The 22,922-nt window shown below is 35.5% G+C and overlaps 2 protein-coding genes across 2 annotated transcripts in view; both read left to right on the forward strand.

Annotated features, from left to right (window-relative positions):
* LOC142358690 (V-type proton ATPase subunit H-like) overlaps nt 1-22,922 on the forward strand; it is a 462,227-nt gene that overhangs the window by 47,092 nt on the left and 392,213 nt on the right. The gene's annotated exons all lie outside the window — the stretch shown is intronic.
* LOC142335296 (uncharacterized) lies at nt 2,612-12,755 on the forward strand. The gene is made up of 3 exons (XM_075383735.1): nt 2,612-2,884; nt 5,314-5,441; nt 11,601-12,755. Exons 2-3 carry the CDS (start codon nt 5,333-5,335, stop codon nt 12,134-12,136), a joined length of 645 nt encoding a protein of 214 aa, XP_075239850.1. The 5' UTR covers nt 2,612-2,884; nt 5,314-5,332; the 3' UTR covers nt 12,137-12,755.

The raw sequence follows: 22,922 nt of genomic DNA on the forward strand, positions 1-22,922 counted from the left end.
GAAAGTAAATTCTAAGATCACTGACTTATCTTACATCATTTTAACCCCCCCCCCCCCTTGTCAGACCAAAAAAGAGTGGGGGTTAATTTACTTATGTTTTACCCCCTCACTCTTAAATCATTTTATTCCCAATGCAGCCCAAAAAGATGTAAGAGTTTCGAGCTGCATCTTCCAAAAGAACCCGTCATTGCAGCCCCACTCTTACATCATTTTGGGCGGAAAATTCCACCCGGGTCGTACAAAGTTCATGCGATAATGAAAAAATTGCACAAATATACTGAACATGGCAACTGGTATATTTTATGTCCACATTGGTTCCCGAGACAATACGGGGACATTAAGTTCGTAGATGCTCATCGTATCAAAAACTTGATCGGACTAACAATTCTGTTAGAAAAAAAAGCAACCGATTCCAGTTGATTATGAGATGCTTCAAAGGTAAATGTACTCTCAAAGCTCAATTAAATTTCTGATCAAAAAATTTGAGCATCTTCATTGTTTACAGAAATCAATTTCAAAAACACAATTTCTGTAGCATGCTAGTGCAACAAATTGCCACCCTCAGATGAAATTAGCGCAGAAATAATCATCCGGGATTTGCAACAACACCTGGCCTGATTCAAAACTACGGCTAGAACGGAAATAGCAACGCTACGGAGATCCTGGAGCAAGTTCGAAATCAATTTTAAGGAAAAATAGATTGTATTTTTTTTGATGCGCTGTTGATGCCAACTGTTTATGGATCGTAAACAGGCACAGGCTCCACGGGGCTATATTGTCTTGACAATATGCTCCCCCCAAAAAACATTTGTAGTTTGTTAGAAAATCGTATATATATATATATATATATATATATATATATATATATAGAAATGTATGTGTGTGTGTTTGGGTGTTTATGTATATATATTTAAATATATGTATACATATATACATACATATATATATATATATATATATATATATATATATATATCAAGAGCCCCAGCTCAGCTCAAAAACGGATGTGCTGCCTTTTCGGTTCTCGCGAAGCGAGTGTTCAAGAATCGTAGACCAGCTTGCTTTAATCGCTTTAATCGGACAAGTTGAGAAAATCCAACACACAAAAAATTAAATGCAAAAAATGTGTAGATGAGAGGATGTCAATCATGAGCCACAATGGTGTTGGTTAATCCTGAGCGTTATCGCGGGGCTGCTGGAGATTAAATATTTGATGATAACAGTTTTTGGATCGCAAACGCTATTTTAAACTACGCGACGTAATCAAAATAGTACTTGGTCAAAACTAGTGCTTTCCAGATTTCGAGCTGCATTTTTCAAGAGATCCTTATTAGGCGGAAAATACGACCCGGGTGGCAAAATAATTTTTGAAAAGGATAGCTCTCTGTTAGGTTGCGAGTAAACCATCAATTGAAGTTGCTCAGCTAAGTTTGCCCGGAAATGAACTAAATCACTACGGCATTCAAATTTGTTTTGAACAAATTTTGCCTCCAAAAAATTTGCCACAAGTGCCACGTGAAGCCGTTTGTTGGATTCACGACTCCTTGTAATTCAAATTCTTTTTCCAGAAACGCAAAAACTGAAAATCAATATTGACTATCAATCTTTTCTCTTAAGAGCGATTGAGCAGATTAAAAGAGAAAAAGTAAATCGCGTGATAATTGAACATAAACTTACCTCATTGTCGTCGTAGTCTTCCATTTCGTAATCATTTGAATCATTTTGTCCACAAATCATTTTTTTTGCAGCCAGATAATTGATTAGCTGATACGATGAAACGAAATTTAACTTTATTATTGTGACTAGTCAGAATAAGAATGAAAGTTTTATTTGTTCCTTATCGTTGATTATGATTGTTCAGATAGTCAGTTTAATTTAAGCAAAAAAAGAACCAATGAAAAATGATTCTTCAACCGAAAGTTTAAAATGTCAAAAATAATGTGCCTCGCTGATTTGTCACGAAGAAAGGTTTTTTCTCAGAAATGCTGTTTTAGTTATTTTTAGCCATTGTTGCCGATTCTTTTATCAAAACAGTGCAAATTTGGTCATGTGAGCGCTTTCATTATTGCCATTTTTGTCATCTTATGATCTTTTTGCGTCGTAATAAAAAGTTGAACGTCTTGTGTTCACGTTTTATGTAAAGTGGCTGGTGGCTGGATGTTGTCTGGATAGTTATACTGCTTACTTCGCTTCTTTTTATAGCCATGTGCTGCCATAAGTTTTTTCGTTTTAAAGTATAAATCACAGTAATGGTTTTCTGTTAATCTCTATCATTTATCTTTTGTGTATTTGTCTCGGAAAAACATAATACTATTTTTATAGCACAGTCAAGAAACTCTTTGACAAATGCTTTATCTCAGAAAAAAGCATTTCTTTGTAGATGTTTTTTTCTTTTAAATTATGTAATTATCTAAATGTGGTCAAATAGAAAAAGTTTAATCTAAAATGGCAATAACAAAAATAGAACGTAGTAAGCTGACAGTTTGTTGTGTTTTGTCTCAGCGCTGTTTTTGCTATAAAACAATTACGTAAAATTGCACCACATTTTTCGTTAATTACTCAGATTACTTTGATCTTTTTTTTCAAGTAAGTTGTCTCAACAACACGCGACTGAAAAATTAATTGTTACAGGAGCAGCGGCTTATCTCTGTTGAATGATTTCTGGTGAAAAGAACTACGTCTTTGAGATTTTCAATTAGACTTTTTCAGTTTAGAGAGTATAACTGCATTTAAAAATCGTATTTCTCAGAAATACTTTGACTCTCTTTTATTATTATTGGCGTGTTTGTGTTTTGTGTCTGTGGTGGTGTGTCTTTGAACAAAACTTGCATATTTTACTTATATATAAAAGTTCCTTTATTATTCAACTGTCACAACGTTTGCTGTAAGTACAGTTTTACGGAAACTCAGTGTAACCGACTATTCACCTGTTTGAAACAAGCTGCCGTATTTCATTTTTGCTCCTGAATTTAACTTTTTTCATCAATCCAGATGAAAAATTCGAAGTTCAGTTTGAACACACACTTACACACACTGATATATATATATATATATATATATATATATATACAATATATATATATATATATATATATATATATATATATATATTTATATCCATATACATATATATATATATATATATATATATATATATAAATAGATATATATATATATATATATATATATATATATATATATATATATATACATATATATATATATATATATATATATATATACATACTATATATATATATATATATATATATATATATATATATATGTATATATATATATATATATATATATATATATATATATATATGTATATATTATATATATATATATATATATATATATATATGTATACAATTATATAAATTTGTTTGTGTGTTTGTAGTGTTGAGAAAAATGTTGATTTTCCTTCTGATTTGAACCTAATTTAAAATGCATTTGGAATTTTCTACTAGTTCGTTGAAATTCAGAAAACGTTGATTTTGAATTTTGGCTCTGATTCAGAGAGGTCATTTCAGCTATGATCTTTGTTCAATTCACTTCAGTTATAGAACAAATTGTCAGCGTTATACCACTTGAGAGCGACCGCCCTTGCAACATTTTTTAACCAAATTTTTCCAGTGCTATTGTACTTAATTCAACAGCCTATATCAAAATAATTAATTTTTCACTTTTTTAGATCGGAACAAAATACAATGCTAAATTACTTTTGTGCAAAATTTCCGATAATTTAAACGGTATTTGAAGTTACTAATAACAATACTGTGAATTATTATAAAAAGCCATTAAGCTCTTTTTTGAAATTAATTTCAACATCTCGAAGCCTTCCCGGACCGTAGGACTTGAGATGAAACCATATCAATAAAAGATGGGATCGAATGAAAGTGCCCGTGTTGAGGAATTTTCTTTTTCACTTGTAAGAAATCGTCGTTTTTTTAATCGTTTTCATTAGACAAAAACCATCAAAGCCCTTACGTGGTAATCGTCGTTTTGTTCGTTATTTCGTCGCTATTTTTATGTAGGAAATGATCGTTTTTTTTCAAAAATTGACGAAAAACGTGATCCCCGCTTGGATTCGAACCATTGCACTCCCGCTACTTTACCTAATGCGCTGACCACTGAGCTATGAGCCGAACATACAGCTTTGCTAAAACGATTTAATAGAGAAAAACAAGTTCAAAAGCAATTAAACGACGAAAAAAACGATCAAAAAACGACGAAACAAAACGATCAAAAAACGACGATTTCTTACAAAATACTAACGCTTTTTTAGTCGTTGTCCCATTACGACTCAGAGGTATACCCCAAAATTTCCGCCTTAGTAAAATTGGCTCGAAAATTGGATACGTACAAGGAACGAAATAAGGAGACATCCTTTGTATCTTACTTTTTGCGAAAAAAAAGAACATTCAGTGCGAAAAGTAGATAAAAAATCTTGTAGCACGTTTCCGCTCAATTTAGGTATCTATCATTCGCGCGCATTTTGAGCATGCAATAATCACTTTAATAAAGATTTAATTGAAGCATTCAAAGCTTTAAAGTGCTTTAATTACATGCAACCACAAAAACTGATTTTTTTCCCGAAAAATCCCTCGCACATCAAAGGCTTTGTATATCAATGTGGGATTGGCCGATTTTAATAAGTGGTAACAAATAGTACTAATAAGTAGTAATAAAGTGCTATGAGTAGTAATAAAGTAGTAATAAAGTACAACTAGTAGTAATAAGTTAGGCTTAATTAAATAAGTAGTAATTAAGTTAGGCTAAAATGTGGATTATATGCGAAATCGAGCTACATTGCGTGCGACAAATCGATACATAAATGGAGCGGATGCGTGATACAAATCGCGCGAAAAATAGGTTATAAAGTTTGTACTTGTATTTCGCGGCTAGGATTAGGACACTTTTGCGAACACGGGATCCTATTTCCCCTTCCATTTTGACGGTTTCTGCTAAAATAGCTATTTTCCGCAATATTGTTCCACTTTCAAAGTATTAACATAGTAAAAACGAACACGAGATACACGCATCGGGCATATCTGCCCGTGACGATTTGGGTATACCTCTGCGTCGTAATGCTCAACACGGGGTAATGACATCTGCTCAATTCTGATCGGACTTTTGAATAAAAACTCTAACCGGGGTTAATTGTGTTTTATGGCTTTGGGTATTTTGATATTGGGTAAATAATTATTGATATATAAATTTCATAATGCATGCAACTTTTTTGGCATGCCATAGTTGTAAGAATTTTTACAAGAAAATTGTGTTTTATACTAATTTTGCATTTTTTAGTTGTTCTCCGGGAGAAATAATGTCGAATTCAGTTTGTGCTGGTGAGTGGATTCAACACGACGAATTTGTTCAAAAATGGCAGCCGACAGAAGATTCTCAAAGGCTAATACCCCATATCCAAAACACTTGTTAGTACAGAGGGTAGACTTGTTTTACCAAACTAAATCAAAACTGGAGAAATATAATTTAATTCTTTAAAAAAAAACTCGTACAATGTTTGCGAAAATTCAGTAGCCTCTGATCGATCATTAAAGACTACTGCTAGTGTAAAATTTTGAGTGAACACCCAAATGTTGCCCGGATGGACCGTCACAACAAAATTTTGGATACACATATGTATGATTCCTAGTAATAATGCAGTCAATGCTGAAACCCGGGTTGTTCATCATACACAATTCTTAGTAGTAGGTCATATATGATTTGGATGATTTCTTAGTAGCAAAAAAGGATCATGTATCATTTCCTAGAAATCATACAGCGATAGTACAAAAAAATCAAAGCCTAAATACTGTCTTTTTTTAAATTTTCTTTTGATGTTGAAAAAGTTTACTTGGAGATCATACAAGGTCATATATGACACATAAAACATTGATTGGTTCCACAATTCCCGTATAATGTAGTCAGAGGACATAGTGAAATTTTATATTACATTTGCATTCCACAGTTGGTTCTTTGTGTGGGCTAAAAGAATAACTTTCCAACTTAAATATATCCAGAAAACGAATTTGAGGTTATCTGCAAAATTTTTTCAAATATTTTTTATAAATGAGTATTTATAGGTATAAGCTGGCGTCAGAGAATATCAGAACTTTATTTATCGATTTGGACTTACTCTTTAATTGAGTGCCCAACTTTGTAAATTGTTCATGATGATTAAACCGCTATTAATGTCAATTTTGGATCAGTACCTCAAAGTGTGATCGGAAAGCCACAAGCAAGTACTCCACTTTGTGTACGAACGTCCTTTGGGAGTGAGTCTTTTATAAAAAGATATTTTTCACTAAAAGTTGCTTTTTAAAATCCTGACTTTTAATTGGCTTTTTTCGCTTAGTGTCTACGCTTTAAAAGTTGTTTCAAATTCTTATCATGGTCGTTCTGCTAAGCATTAGCCCTCAGTGGGGTCCTGGCCAAAATGATGCAACTGAGCGCTCACCTATCAGAAGCAAGAGCAATCGCTGATGATACTTCACAGGATGAACAAGATTTTATTCAAGTTCAAAACAAACGTAAGCGTTTTCGAAACCAAAACGAGAGGAATTCGATACCAGAGACAGTTAGACCAATAGTTATAACAATCAATCCGAGACAAACTCAAGTGCAATTTGCCCGAGCTATGAAGACAAAATTCCCACAATTGAAAATACAACGAATTAGAGAATTGCCAAACTTTTCCGACTTCTTTATACAACCGAGATAGTCTTATGTCAAATACAAACCTGCAACAAGTATTCCCTAACGCTAATGTGAACACGAGAAATACACTGCCAAAAGCCAAGTCCAAACCAAGCTTTGTCATAGTCAATGTGCATCACAGCATCCAAGAAAATGAAATAAAAGAGGAACTCTTGAGCAATAACGGAATGAATGTAGTAAAAGTGTCAAGGATTATAAGCCGAGCAAGTAGCAAACCTACAAAGCTTATCAGAGTAATAGCAGATTCAACAAATCATGTTTTAGCAGCACAAAAGCACGGTGTGAAGATTGGTTGGCTAATCTACAGATGTGAACCAAGCAAAGAGCCGCCACATGTTAAACAATGCTTCAAGTGTCAGAATTATGGGCACTCCGCCATTTTTTTGTAAAAACGAGCAGCGTTGCCTGCAATGCTCAGGCCAGCACACAGTAAATCAATGCGCCAAACCAAAAGAAAATGCCAAATGTGCAAATTGTGGTGGATCGCACGCATCTGTGTACAAAGGATGCTCCTCCTATCAAAACGCAGTTGTTGAAGCGACAAGGAGAAAACAGGATATCAAGTACTCAGCAGTGGCAAAAAGGCAAATAGAAATGCTACAAACAAACTCAACTGTCTCAGCAACAAACATAAGTGTTCTGGTTGCTGAAGTACTCAGCAAAGTCCGTTCAGCCTTCAATACAATGTCTTACAGTGATATCACCAATGTTGTCAGTATTAGTGCAAGCAGAATATTTGGTGATAAAATAGAAGGTCAAAAAGTTCATGATAGCATCAAAAATGCTAACAACAATTTCACAAATGTTCCAACGCAACAAATTTCAACAAATAGCCATCAATTCAGCCAACATGGATAAAATTAAAATATTGCAATGGAACTGCCGAGGCTTATCCAACAAAATATTAGAACTTCTCGTACTTTTGAAGGAAAAAGGCATTGGTATTGTGTGCCTGAATGAAGTCAAGAGCTGGAAAAAAGAAAATCTAACTGATGATTTTTTTGTAGTTACGGAAACAAGAGCAAGTAAGTCACATGGCTCAATCATTTTAGCAAAGAAGGGAACGACAATAATAAAAGTTAAACCAGAAAAGTTTGATAGAAACGAGCGAGGAAAAATTTTCGAAATAATAAAAGCATGCTTTGAAGTACCTGTTATAGGTCATCTCGGGGTTATAGCACTTTACAACTCACCAGGTCGCGATTTGATTCTATCAGAAATTTTTGAAACTGAAATGAAGAACGTTTTTATCTGTGGAGATTTCAACGCTCCACATCAAGAGCTGAATTGCACATAAAACACTGAAAATGGTGATAAAATAATCGAAACTATTGAAACTGGAAAATTCAAGCTTTTAAATAACGGTTACCACACATATCAATCATATCAAGGAGAATGTCGAAATATGCTTGATCTACATTTCGCCGATCAATCAGTTTTCAAATTCTTTGACAAGTTTTATGTTTCCGATGACTTTGGTAGTGACCACAGCTCAACCATCACTACCCTGAATATAATGACTCAGAGCAAATTCGATTTGAAGTCAAAAATCAACTTGAAAAATTTCAACCAGATTGTCAGATAAGAATACGAAAACTCTGTGCTTTATCCACCAGTCTATCCAAAAGCAGAAGAACTAAATCAACTGAATGAATTACTTGTTAAGATCATTCAGTTCTCGCTACAGAAGTCGTATATCCAACAAAAAAGATTTCCCTTTGGACATGAAACTACTCAGCTTATCCGTGAAAAGAAAAAAAAACAGAGCTGAAAAGAACAAACGGAGAACAGTACAAATTCCTGAAAAAGGAAATAAATTTCCTCCAAAGAGAAATAAAGAGGTCCATGAAACGATCGGAGAAAATCAAGCAATAAAAATTGATCGCAAGTGCTCGAAATAAGGGAAGCAAAAGCTTTTGGAGAGCAGTTAAAGCCTTATGTGGTGATTCCAAAAAAACAAAATGGAACTGAAGAAAGTGCTGAAGTCTCATATAAACAACTCAGAGCGAAAACAGACATTGAGAAATGCGAAATTTTCTAAACTCTTCTACAGGATACACTGATAGATCATACATACGAAAACTTGGAACTAAATGAGCATTTCGAGAGAGTCAAAAACGAGACAAAAATGTTTCTCCAATACAAAAAAACTGAACCAAATAACTACTGCGTTATAAAAATAGACGATTATGAAAAAATTTTGAACAAAACAAGAAGATCAAGTCCAGGACCAGATAAAATCAGCTATAACATCCCTCAAAGCATATATTTGTCTCCTGATAACTAGCTCAATAAACCATTCTTATGTTCCAACTATATGGAAAGAGTCACAAGTCAAAATGTTACCAAAGCCGAACAAAAAAAACAGATGCAGAAAATTACTGACCAATCAGCTTAACCGATTGCATTGAAAAAATTTGTGAAACAGCAGTAAAGAATTTTGTCCTAGCGCACTGTGAAGAAAATGATGTCTTCGGTGAAATGCGAAGTGCGTATAGAAGGAACCGTTGCACAACTGATAATTTGCTCAAACTTACTTAGCACGTAACAGAAGCACTTCAGTGTTCAAAATGGACCGATTTTTCTGCCTAGATATTGAAAAGCGTTTGATGGAGTGTGGAGACTGGGACTTCAAAACAGACTGCTACAAATTGGTCTGCATAAACCTCTGATAAAATGGGATAACTCTTTTCTTTCTCAGAGAAGCATCTTCGTGAAAATTAATAACTTAAAAAGTAGCACATTTTCAAAATTAGCTGGAGTACCTCAGGGCTGCGTCATTGCACCAATACTTTCTTTTCCTGGTTTATGTCAGCGGCATTCGTGAAATACCGGCACAAATTTCTCAATTTGCGGATGATTTTGCCCTTTAATTCAGGTCGCGCTCCTGTAGAATAGTTCAAGAGAAACTTCAGTATTCACTAGACAAATTGATCAATTGGTGCGAAAAACTGAAGATAAGAATAAATCCAGGCAAAACAATTTTTTTTGCTTTTTAATAATCCGTCAAAAATTTTCCAGTTTAGACCTTTTTATCAATGGTACAAGAATTGAAGGCGCAAATTCAATCAAATTTCTTGGCGTTAACCTTACCCCACATCTAAAGTGGAACCAACACTGCAAAAGCTTGGTGGCAAAAGCAAACAAAAGAATCAACCAACTATGGCGGCTCAGTCAGATCAACATTGATGAAGAGTGCTTACTGACCATGTATAAATCATGGGTTAGACCTCTATTTCTCTATGCAAATGCCTGCTATTTTGACCAATCTAATTCAATTATCAACAACATACAACTGACCTAAACTAGAGCACTAAGAATTTGTATGAGGAAACCCCGCTGGTACAGTGTCAAAAATCTCCATGAAGAGGCCAATATACCTGCAGTAAGAGATTTTCAGATTAGATTAGCAAATGAGTACCTGAAACGGGCAAAAGAAAACAAGATCGAATCAATACTTGGACTGATCCAGAAAAAGATACAACGTCCAAAAAAGCAGTTATCAAAGCACACTGGACCATCTGTCCTGCTAATGTTCTTTACCAGTTTCAATATCGTAGAAAAGCCAGAACAACCATCATCCAATGACTTATTGCCAGCCGCTTGCGTAGTTAATTCGGGGCAAAAGTCGAACCAACAACGCCCTAACCGAAAAGCTATGCCAGCCGCTCACCTAGTAAATTCGGGGCTTAGCTGTGAAAAGCACGAGGAAAACAACAGCAATTTACACAGCTTTTATCTACTGAAGAATTTTAATCGATTAACATCAATTTAAACCGAGAAAATGTTCTCATTTTTTCACATTCACTCCATTGATAGCTTTGTCAAAGTTGAGTTACGGTTATACAACTAACGACATAATACAGTGCTATGCGCGGTTTGGTTCAGAGGTTTTAAGGTTTAGGTTAGCATAGCACTTTTAACTTATTATTCCTTCTCTATTTTACCTCATTCTTCAAAACGCTTCCTTCCCTCAATTTATTTTAACAGGTCTTAACGCTTGCCTCCATGAACAAATTTACACTAATTATACTTTTTACGACTAGTGCAGCCCTTTAATTCTCTGATCAAATGAGGCTCAGTAATTCATTCCCTGACGCGAGCGCAGCCCAGTTTTTGTTTGTTTTTTTATTTTTTTATCTACTTTTCTCACTCTCAAAATTTATTACTTCTTGAATAATTTTTCTGATTAAGCGACTTCTTTACTTTGAAAAAAACATTTATTGATATCTTACCACGCATTGAAATACAACGAACTAATCAACTTCTACGAGTCTAGCCAAGAACACCAGGAAGAGTAAAAGCAAGCAGAGCCAGCAGATTCCCTTCCCGGCGCTTGAAATGGCTCCCAGCAACAAGAGCAATCAATTGTTTTTAAAGGAAAAAACTCTGAAAAAACAGGAGCATAAACTCATCTTTTCGAATATTCGAACTTTCTATTTTAATTATAGATGCCTTTTAAATTGATTGAACTTGATTGTACATACATTAATAATAATAATGCAGAATTGAGTGCCCAACTTTGTAAATGATATTGTACGTTTGGGTCTTTTGGAGGATGTAAAAGAACAATCCTGTTCTCTAATCTTCAAAGAAGCTAAAAAGGCTCATGTAGCATCTAAGTCATGATTCCGACGGTTCTGAAAGACGGATCATCTTGTAAGACTCTTAGAAACCAGACGGCTATCTTGAAAGATCTGGCAAGATAACTCTCCGATTATGACGGGGGGAGTTTGAAAAGATGGTCAGACTTAACTTAAATTTCCAAAGCAGGATCTGATTTTGCAACTAATAACAAAACTTTGGGCCTTGCAAGATCATGCAAGATTAGTTCTTATGTCCCCATCAGGATTAATTGAAGTAATTTTTTTTAGCAAATGTGGTCTGCAACTGTATGCTGCAGTTGGACAAGGAGGAAGTCACTGCTCAGCTGGATCAACATATTTTGAAGGAGGAAGATATCGCTACAAGTCTAGTCCAGATACAGGCTGCTTTAGATTCCATACCCAACGGTTCCCAGCTGAGAGAATCCTTAGCTCCCATCAATGCAACTTTGGCACAAATTCGAGAGATGTTGGGACAAGCTATGATAGCGTTTGACGCGGCACATGAAAGAACTGGACAAACGAGAAACGTATTCCATCTCACGGATTTTCTCGCATGTTTTCATCATTATCCAGACGATCCCGAAAAAAAGCTACAGGTAGCTATAAATTCTTCGATATCATTTGCGGACGCGAAACGTGCATACTTAGCTGGAAGTATAGTGGGAGATTGGGACGATGAATTTCTGGAAGAAGACCAGAACTTCTTCCAGAATATGGCTAATACCCTGAACCTATTTCGAGATCATCTCAAACGAGTGCATGATACGAGAAATAACCGACTTCGGCTAAATTTGATTACTTAGTTGTCAAGAATTCATACGAAAGAGTTATAGCTAACGATGCAGCTTTGATCATGATTATCTCTTCTAATATTGAAGGAACCCGCTTAAGCGTATAATTTCAGCATATTATTATTATTTCAGCATATAATGATTATTAATTATTTCGAAGCATATAATTTCTCCCTCATCCCCCATTCAGCCAAAAGGTTGGGGGTCGGAAAAATAACGCTTTTATATACATTAATGGCTACATTTGAATTTATCGAATTTGTAGAAACGCATTGTAAACTTTTTAATATACAGGAACTTGATTGACGTCTTGGGCTTCAACTACGAAGCTAGCCCTGGTTAGGAGGTTCTGTCGAATTAAGCAAAACAAGTCATTAAAAGTTTGGGTTGTGTTATAACTACCAATTTTACTGAAATTTGATCAGAAATTGGCACACAGACTCTGCTAAAATATTAACGCGATCACAGTCTTTGTAGTATAAACTATAGGGCAGAAATTTTTAATTATTTCAATGGCAATTTTTTTATGTAGGCTTTGTAAATACTTCGATATGCTTAATAAATTTTTGCAGATTATTTTTGTAAATTATTTGTGTGTATGCGAAATAGTTAATACATTATGTTAAGTCCATTTATTTGATGCGTTTGAAAGATACCAAACATACTCAAAATGGTAGTGACACATATAAACCTATTTGTTCGGGAATGATGTCAACTTGCCCTAAAGAAGTTTTGGTGCGGACTAATGATATAAAAATCAGTACAACGAGGAAGTACAAACTTGGACCTTGGGCGCAGTGAGTTTCAGCGCTGTACCATTGACTTTCAATTGCAACCATTACTAAACCAGACAAATGGAAGTATTAAACCTTTTGTCAGTTCGCCCAGACTCTTTTATAAAACATCCCAGTCTGTCCCTCTTCCTCGCAGCCTCAATTACGTTATTGGCCAACACTGCAAAGAATGTTTCAAATTTTTCTCATCACCATAACGTACATACAAAGAACATAGCAAATTTTGAAATTTTCGAATAAGTCGATCACATGCATGAGTATTTTAAAATGGCGATACCCTCAAAAGCTATTCTAGCTCCAACTATGCCATATATTGTTGCATTTAATTCTTTGGGTCGGAAGCGTTGGAGGTTGGTGGAGGTCGGCGGAGGTCGGTTGATGTCGGTGGAGGTCAGTGGAGATCGGCGGAGGTCAGCGGAGGTCGGTGGAGATAGAAGGTGGGAGTGGAGTTCGGTGGAGGTAGACGGGGGTGGAAGTCGGTGGAGGCCGATGTACGACAGATCAGGTGCATGACAAACTCAAAAATTAAACATTTGCACCCCAAATCTAGCAAGCATTAAAAGCGTTTAACCATTCGAAGTATTTAATTAATTATAATTCCTTTAGTTATAAATTAGTTACGAATTATAATCATAGTTAAAAATTCAGCAGTTACCATCAGTTAAGTTTTGATTTCCAGTGAGCATGTATATTGAAACTGCATGTATTTAAATTACGAACAAAACAGAGATAGCGAGAGAGAGAGAGAGAGAGAGAGAGGCGAGATAATTGGCTCTTGAGCAAATAAAAGCGAGGATAATTATGTTCGCTATGCGCATATCAACAACAGGCGGTATTTTAATAAGCCCATGACCAGGGCCGACAAAAATTGTTTATATCCATAACAAGTACAGACGGCCGTTAATTGTGTCCAGATCGCAAACCGAAATAAAAAAAATTTCATGTTCAGACAAAAGTCAGTTGATGACTCGATTTGTCTCAAAAAAACTCATGCTAAACAGTGAAATCTCGGACCTGGACATAGAAATAGCCCGCCTAATAATCATTATGATTTAAATTAAGTTCCAGTAATGAATCTCTATGAGGAGCCGCTCTGGGTAATAAAAATAATTTTCATATATATTTTATATGTATTTATGAATGACAAAATACTTATGCGAAGCCGGCCTTTTCCCTCCCGACAAAATTCGAAAACATTTCACGCATCCAAGCAAGATGTGAATGTTACCATATCTACGACGCATTTGTGTCGATTCCTGCGTTTAAATTTTTGACCTAAAGTTTCCACCAAATAATCAAACTACTGCGATGGTCTTTTCATGAAATTTCTATGATCCATTGATGTGGTTCGCTGGGAGTCTGAGCCGGATACGAAAAACGTATATTGGTGTCATACAAACTGTCATAGTTAACTCAATCAGAAATTTTCTGCTTGCTGAAGACATTAGCTTATTGCAGGTATAATAATAATTTAGACGCAAAAAATAGGCATACGAAAGAAGTGCAATAGCACAATTGATTGAAATTCCCGATTAAAATTTCATATTTAAGTTTATGATCAAACTGTGATTCGCTTTCGTCGAAAATTTTGATACCATTTTATATTTCGATCATTGGTACAATAACAGCAAGATTTCGTATCAACCTTAACTAAAAAATGATAATTGCTTTTCATAAATGTATTTGTTCAACTACGAAAAATTTTTGTAAAAATTCTCGAGAGTTCTGAAGATGAACCAAGATTCAGATACAAGGACAAAAATCTTTATTGGCCTGCAGAAACTAAGACCCCAGTGGGGCGTCGACCGTTCTAAATGGGACTTGAATTAGTAATAAATGCATCTTAACGTGGCCGATGACTGAGAAGGCAAAATTCAGTTCAAAGTTTTGCGTTTTGTGGAATTGGAGCCATTTTGAGTATGGTTAGCGTAAGACTTTCATGACTGACTTTCATTTGTAATTACTTGAGACCAAATTCGAAGACTTCTAATTTTTAACTATGGGTCAAGAAAATATGTCACAAAATTGATAATATAATTTCAAATCTTTGGACATTGACCACGTATTGATTAAAACATTAGGTTTAAATCATGCGAAATTTCTAAACAAATCACCCGAAAGTCTAATCGGTTGTTGCTGTTGCTCGTTTGAAACGAGAATCTTTTCAAAATATAAAAAGCCTGGGTTGTGTTTCAGTACCCAAAGCGCTCACTTACGCAAAAACAGTTGCTAAAAATTTTACTACGAATTTTTGGACCGTGAAACAACTCTATGTCACCTGTAGCATAAAAAAGAGTTGATGACTCCAATAACTGAATTAGGAACAATGCAAATCTCAAACTTGGCTTCTTAAACCGCAATTAATAAGGTGAGTGACCTTTATTGCCTTAAATCAGCAAAATTGAGCCTTCAACCTTCTTTGTCTTACTGACTTGTAGAGTGTTATACTGCTGGTCCGTAGATTAGATACTTAAATGACGGGGTTATTTGCTGGACCACATGTATAACTTGAGAGTTCAACCCCTAGTTCTACTCTTGGTATATAGTTAAGTATTAAAGAAAGTTAAATGCAAATATGAATTATTAAGTTATGTTAAACAGCATCAAATTTGAACCGAGCATTAAGGGATAGAATAGTTAAAGTTATTAAGATAGATATAGCAATAGTTAGCACAGAGTGAAACTTTCTAAGTAATTTTTAACTTAGATAGAATTTAAAAGATGTTATTTTATAACTTAGAAAGTTTAATTGAACTTATCTGATATCCAAAATTGTTCTAAATTATTATTTTCTGACCTAGAAAGTTCTTAGTTAAGATCTTGTCACAAAAAATTCTAAGTTATAATCTATCTCAAGTAAGCTGAGATTTAAGCAAGGGAGCAATACGGGAGTATGATTTAAATCAGAAGTTATCGTGGACCAATTTGTGCTGGTGGTTGAGCGTGCACGCCCCTTTTATACTTGCGGACACGTTATTTCATTCTGGTTTTAATCTTTATTATATTTATTATTATATTTATGACATTATTATACTTTTATTATTATTTTATACTTTGTCTGGTCTGTTTAGTGTTTCTGTTTTGAGAGAGCTTTTCGAGCCTAGTTTTTTTTAGCTAGCTCTGCTCAATTCTCCTAGAGTTGTTTGTTTGTAACTCCGCCGTAGCCGGTCCCCAGCCCGGTTGAGAAAAGGAGGAGGGGAACACACCCAAAACATACTGGAAAATCTCAAAGAGTTGTTCGTTAGTTCAACTGTAGATTTTTTCCGACAGTATTTAACCTATTTCAGCTCTCGAAACGTCCTCTGATCAGACAAAAGTGCGGTCGAAACGTCTCTCCGATCATTTCTTGCATTTTTTTTCCGCTCAAATTCCGATCATTTCTTGCATTTTTGATTCCGCTCAAATTCCGCTGATATCTTGCATTTCTGATTCCGCTCAAATTCCGCTCATTTCTTGCATTTTTTATTCCGCTCAAATTCCGCTCATTTCTTGCACTTTTTTTCCGCTCAAATTCCGCTCATTCCTGTCAAAAAAATGTAAGGGCTTTGAACGGAATTTGCTAAACTGTCCGCTCAAATTCCGCTCATTTCTTGCATTTTTTTTTCCGCTCATTCCTCGGCCCGGGTGCCGTCATGGACTGAAATTACGAAGCTAGCTCTGGTTAGGATGTTCTGTCAAATTAAGCAAAACAAGTCATTAAAAGTTTGTGTTGCGTTATAACTACCAGTTTCACTGAAATTTCATCAGAAATTGGCACGCAGACTCTGTTAAAATATTAACGCGAACACAGCCTTTGTAGTATAAACTATAGTGCAGAAATTTTTAATTATTTCAATGGCATTTTTTTATGTAGGCTTTGTAAATACTTCGATATGCTTAATAAATTTTTGCAGAATACTTTTGTACATTATTTTTGTGTATGCGAAATAGTTAATACATTATGCTAAGTCCATTTATTTGATGCGTTTGAAAGATACCAATTATACTCAAAATGGTAGTGACACATATAAGCCTATTTGTTTGGGAACGATGTCAACTTACCCTAAAGAAGTTTTGGTGCGGACTAATGGAATAAAAATCAGTATAACGAGGAAGTACAAACCTGGACCAGAGCGCAGTGCGTTTCAGCGCTGTACCATTGACTTTCAAATGCAACCATTACTAAACCAGACAAATGGAAGTATTAAAACTTTTGTCAGTTCGCCCAGACTCCATTATAAAACATCCCAGTCTGTCCCTCTTCCTCGCAGCCTCAATTACGTGATTGGCCAACACTGCAAAGAATGTTTCAAATTTCTCTCATCATCAGAACGTACATACAAAGAACATAGCAAACTTTGAAATTTTCGAATAAGTCGATCACATGCATGAGTATTTTAAAATGGCGATACCCTCAAAAGCTATTCTAGCTCCAACTATGCTGTATATTGGTGCATTTAATTCTTTGGATCGGAAGCGTTGGAGGTTGGTGGAGGTCGGCGGAGGTCGGTTGATGTCGGTGGAGGTCAGTCGAGATCGGCGGAGGTCGGTGGAGATAGAAGGTGGGAGTGGAGGTCGGTGGAGGTAGAAGGGGGTGGAAGTCGGTGGAGGCCGATGTACGACAGATCAGGTGCATGACAAACTCAAAAATTACACATTTGCACCCCAAATCTAGCAAGCATTAAACGTGTTTAACCATTCGAAGTATTTATTTAATTATAATTCCTTTAGTTATAAATTAATTACGAATTATAATCATAGTTAAAAATTCAGCAGTTAACATCAGTTAAATTTTGACTTCTGAGCTTGTATATTGAAACTGCATGTATTTAAATTACGAACAAAACAGAGACAGCGAGAGAGAGAGAGAGAGAGAGAGAGAGAGAGAGAGGCGAGATAATTGGCTCTTGAGCAAATAAAAGCGAGGGTAATTATGTTCGCTATGCGCATATCAACAACAGGCGGTATTTTAATAAGGCCATGACCAGGGCAGACAAAAATTGTTTATATCCATAACAAGTACAGACGGCCGTTAATTGTGTCCAGATCGCAAACCGAAATAAAAAAAATTCATGTTCAGACAAAAGTCAGTTGATGACTCGTTTTTTCTCAAAAAAAAAATCATGCTAAACAGTGAAATCTCGGACCTGGACATAGAAATAGCCAGCCTAAAAATCATTATGACTTATATTAAGTTCCAGTAATGAATCTCTATGAGGAGCCGCTCTGGGTAATAAAAATAATTTTTCATATATATTTATATGTGTTTATGAATGACAAAATACTTATGCGAAGCCGGCCTTTTCCCTCCCGACAAAATTCGAAAACATTTCACGCATCCAAGCAAGATGTGAATGATACCATATCTACGACGCATTTGTGTCGATTCCTGCATTTAAATTTTTGACTTAAGTTTCCACCAGATATTCAAAATACTGCGATGGTATTTTCATGAAAATTCTATGATCCATTGATGTGGTTCGCTGGGAGTCCGAGCCGGATACGAAAAACGTATATTGGTGTCATACATACTGTCATAGTTAACTCAATCCGAAATTTTCTGCTTGCTGAAGACATTTGCTTATTGCAGGTATAATAATAATTTAGACGCAAAAAATAGGCATACGAAACAAGTGCAATAACACAATCGATTGAAATTCCCGATTAAAATTTCATATTTAAGTTTATGATCAAACTGTGATTCGCTTTCGTCAAAAATTTTGATACCATTATATATTTCGATCAATGGTACAATAACAGCAAGTTCTGAAGATGAACCAAGATTCAGATACAAGGACAAAAATCTTTATTGGCCTGCAGAAACTAAGACCCCAGTGGGGCGTCGACCGTTCTAAATGGGACTTGAATTAGTAATAAATGCATCTTAACGTGGCCGATGACTGAGAAGGCAAAATTCAGTTCAAAGTTTTGCGTTTTGTGGAATTGGAGCCATTTTGAGTATGGTTAGCGTAAGACTTTCATGACTGACTTTCATTTGTAATTACTTGAGACCAAATTCGAAGACTTCTAATTTTTAACTATGGGTCAAGAAAATACGTCACAAAATTGATAATATAATTTCAAATCTTTGGACATTGACCACGTATTGATCAAAACATTAGGTTTAAATCATGTGAAATTTCTAAACAAATAACACGAAAGTCTAATCGGTTGTTGCTGTTGCTCGTTTGAAACGAGAATCTTTTCAAAATATAAAAAGTCTGGGTGGTGTTTCAGTACCCTTGAAAAAGCGCTCACTTACGCAAAAACGGTTGCTAAAATTTTTACCACCAATTTTTGGACCGTGAAACAACTCTATGTCACCTGTAGCATAAGAAAGAGTTGATGACTCCAGTGACTGAATTTGGAACAATGCAAATCTCAAATTTGTCTTCTTAAACCGCAATTAGTAACGTGAGGGACCTTTATTTCCTTAAATCAGCAAAATTGGGCCCTCGATTTTCCATGTCTTACTGACATGTTGAGTTTACTCTGTCTCACTGACATGAGCGTAAAAAATGGTAACAAACTTTTTCATTAAAACTTTTTTTCAAAAAATTTATTGTTCAAAAGCTTTATTTCTTCAAAAAAAGCTCATTGAGTTTTTGTACAAGATCTCTCCACATTATAAAGATTTTGATTGAGTTTTCTTCACTGTCACTCTTGTCCACACACATACACACGTACAATTTCATTCTTAATGGATTCATCATGACGAATGCTGATAATTTTGAGAAAGTTGAACCAATAAAACTTTACTTTTGCTACTTTATTATACTATGATCTACTAGCCATCTCGAAAAATTTTTATCACCCAGTTCAATTTTTGAACAAATTTTCAGTGCAACAAAAACTATATGCAATATCTACCCGGATTTAGGATTGCGAGACAATTAAATATGAACTGCAGTCGAGCTTTCAGAGAACTGCCCTGAAGGGGCCAAAATGCCATAAAACGCGAGGTTCAAAACAATTGCCACAAAATTTCTCATAGATATCATTGCAGCGCAAATGTTATGAGTCGAGCTGAAATGCTTGAACGCTCAGCGCGCTTCAACAACATTCTTTACACTCAAATTTGAAAAATTGTTCTCCTTATCCTACTAAATTGTCGATAAGTATATTCCAAAATATGTTCTTCATTGCATATTTTTTGCTCGAGGGTGAGAAAACCAATCACTTGAGAAACACAAGATTTTTTTACTACTCTCAATTAAAATTGTAAAACCTTTGTCATACGGGAGGGATATTATCCTCAGAAAAGTGAAAAAGAGGTTCAAGTGAAAATTGTGCGCAAAATCCATGAAAGCCAACGTCAGAAAAAGAACTTAGATTGTTTGTATGAAATTCACGCTCCTGGCAGTACAGTTGGGAAGATAAGTCCAACTACAAGCGTCATCAAAGAACCAAATCGACAAGAAATGCGTGTAAGAAACTCTGAAATTGAGAAATTTGGAACGAAAAATGAGCGAGATACGGAGTTGGGCCAAAATATTGAACGTAGACCCAAGGGATATTCGGCTGATATTCCCGTATCGGACACAAAATTCCTTGCGGAAGTGTCACCACGGAACCTCAATGAGAGGTGGACTACTGACCCTAACCTAAACCTACCGAGAGAGATGATAGTTTTAGAAGCTGAAACTCAAGAACAATCTGACTCAGATTAAAACTATTTGAACACTATGTTTTGTTTATTAATTAATATTCTATTCTGTATATAAACGGTGAATAAGTATTAATTTTCTGATTTTATCTACTAATTTTTCTCCAACAGGGGGAAATGTCATACGGGATGGATATTATCCTCAGAATATCCATCGCCGTATTTAGTTCATGTTTTCAGTTTGAAGGGTAGGTGCTTTAATTTAGTTAATGAATTTTAGTTCATCATGCTTTTAAACCATTTTAATAGGCAGGAAATTGCTCATACTTTGTTCATACTTTAGACAGGAAATTGTCAGTTCACACTGTAAACATTTTGTTAAGTCTTTCCTGTTTTGTGCTTAACTCGTGAAAAAAATTATTTCCTTTTTAATTTCAATTTATGAATTTCAATTGTCATTCTCCAATTTGCATCGCTATAATTCAGTTACAATTCAACTTTAGCAAATCGTATTTCAATTACGCCTGCTCAAGTGATATTGAGCCAATCGCACCGCGAATAACCGATTCAAAAGTTGAGGATTCAAATAGCCTAAAGATTATTGGCAAACGCGGCGCAGTTGCCCTAGCTTAGTGGTTTGATAAGCATTCGCGACTCAATTGACAAATACAATAGTAATCGAGTAAAACATGACGCACTCAGCAGCTGAATTCTCAAGGACGCCCCTTCACGTTGACGCATTTTGGAAGAAACCAACTGCTACCCCACCTCTGACGTGGGACAAGTGGACACGACAATGGAAGCTAGCATTGTTGGCAATACAAGGGGTTCAACTCGAACTCTTACTGAAAGAACCACCGGCTACTGTCACATACCCACCCGAACCGACATACAAAGAACCAGTGGAGAACCATACACTAGCAACGGAAAGGGTCCGTAAAGTTCGCAATCAGCAACTCAAGTTAAAATGGCAAAATCGTTGGAAAAGATCGATGAAGTTGGCATTTTGTGTGGGGATAACCAGTGGGGAATTTGCGAACAAAACTCAGTATCACCACTGTTTTTAAGCATTGGAACTGAAAGACGGCGCATTTTTAAAAGTAAACACCCCCACTTTCCAATTGAGAAAGAACCATTCAAAGAACTCTGGCGAACAATGGAGGAATCTGTCACTAAAGTTAGAAACATCACGTATGATCGGTTTGTCTTCTTTTCTTCTAAACAACAAAAGGGCGAATCTATTGAAAGTTTTTGCAGTCGCCTATTCGAACAAGCAGAAAACTGTAGTTTAGGAAATGAAGAAACTACCCTCATTCGGGATGCCTTTATACTTAACATGATGGATAATGAGACTCAGAAAGAATTACTAAATGAGACTGTTGAACCTACTAAAGCACTCGAGGTAGCAATTCGTAGCAATTCAAAAGGAATTGGTAGCATAAAATCAACAAAAGATATATAAAAATTGGCTCTAACTACAAACGCAGTCAATGCTGTTAACACTTTTCAAACCCGCAATCTCAACGCGAATTACCAACCAGCTAGCAAGGACTTCACTCGTTACCCATCTTTACCCCAAACTATCAGTACAAGAGTGTTTGTACAAATTGTGGCCAACGATGGAGCCACAATCATCGACAAATTTGATGAATTTGATGAAGAATCCGTTAATTATATAACTAGCTATCAACAGCTATACGAACAAGTCTATGACTCCAATTATGATAGCGACCCTGATAACTATGTGGCGGCCATCTCTTGCGATTTTGCAAATCAACTGGAACCCTTAAATGCAAAAATTCAATTTGGAGAAGTACAAGCAAACGCAATGATTGACTCTGGAAGTGTAGTCAGTCTCATCACAAAGACACTAGCAAACCGAATACTTCGAACTACACTATCTGCAATATGGATCACTACAAAAGAGAGGAGGGACTTAAAAACTTTCTCAAACGAGCCAATCAAATTCCCTGGACATCTTGAGACAACGGTGACATACAATAACTGGACATGCAAAGATGCCCGCCTAACAATTTTGGAGAACGGTCACAAAATCATCATCGGGAGAGATCTTTTCAATAGTCTTGGCCTTGCAATTGTCCAACAGCAATAACCAGAAAAAGGTAAATGTGTTAATAAAGTTGATAGTTCTACAGGTAAAATTAAATAGACAATCGCGGCACAATTTCCTCATTTAGTTTCAAGAATTGGCCTATCAAAGACACATGTAGCGAAATCAAAATTTCATCAAAATTTTACAGCAAAACACCAAAAAGACCGACGCGTTCCCATTAATCTACAACATAGGGTAACGGCAGAATTAGAATGGCTACAGAATAAAGGCCATATCGAAAAATTATCTAATTGCTCAGACGAACATTTCATATCTCCAATCGTGATTACAGTAAAGAAAGATCAA

Source organism: Convolutriloba macropyga, chromosome 2 (assembly GCF_964194025.1).
Source record: "Convolutriloba macropyga chromosome 2, txConMacr16.3, whole genome shotgun sequence".
NCBI lineage: Eukaryota > Metazoa > Xenacoelomorpha > Acoela > Convolutidae > Convolutriloba > Convolutriloba macropyga.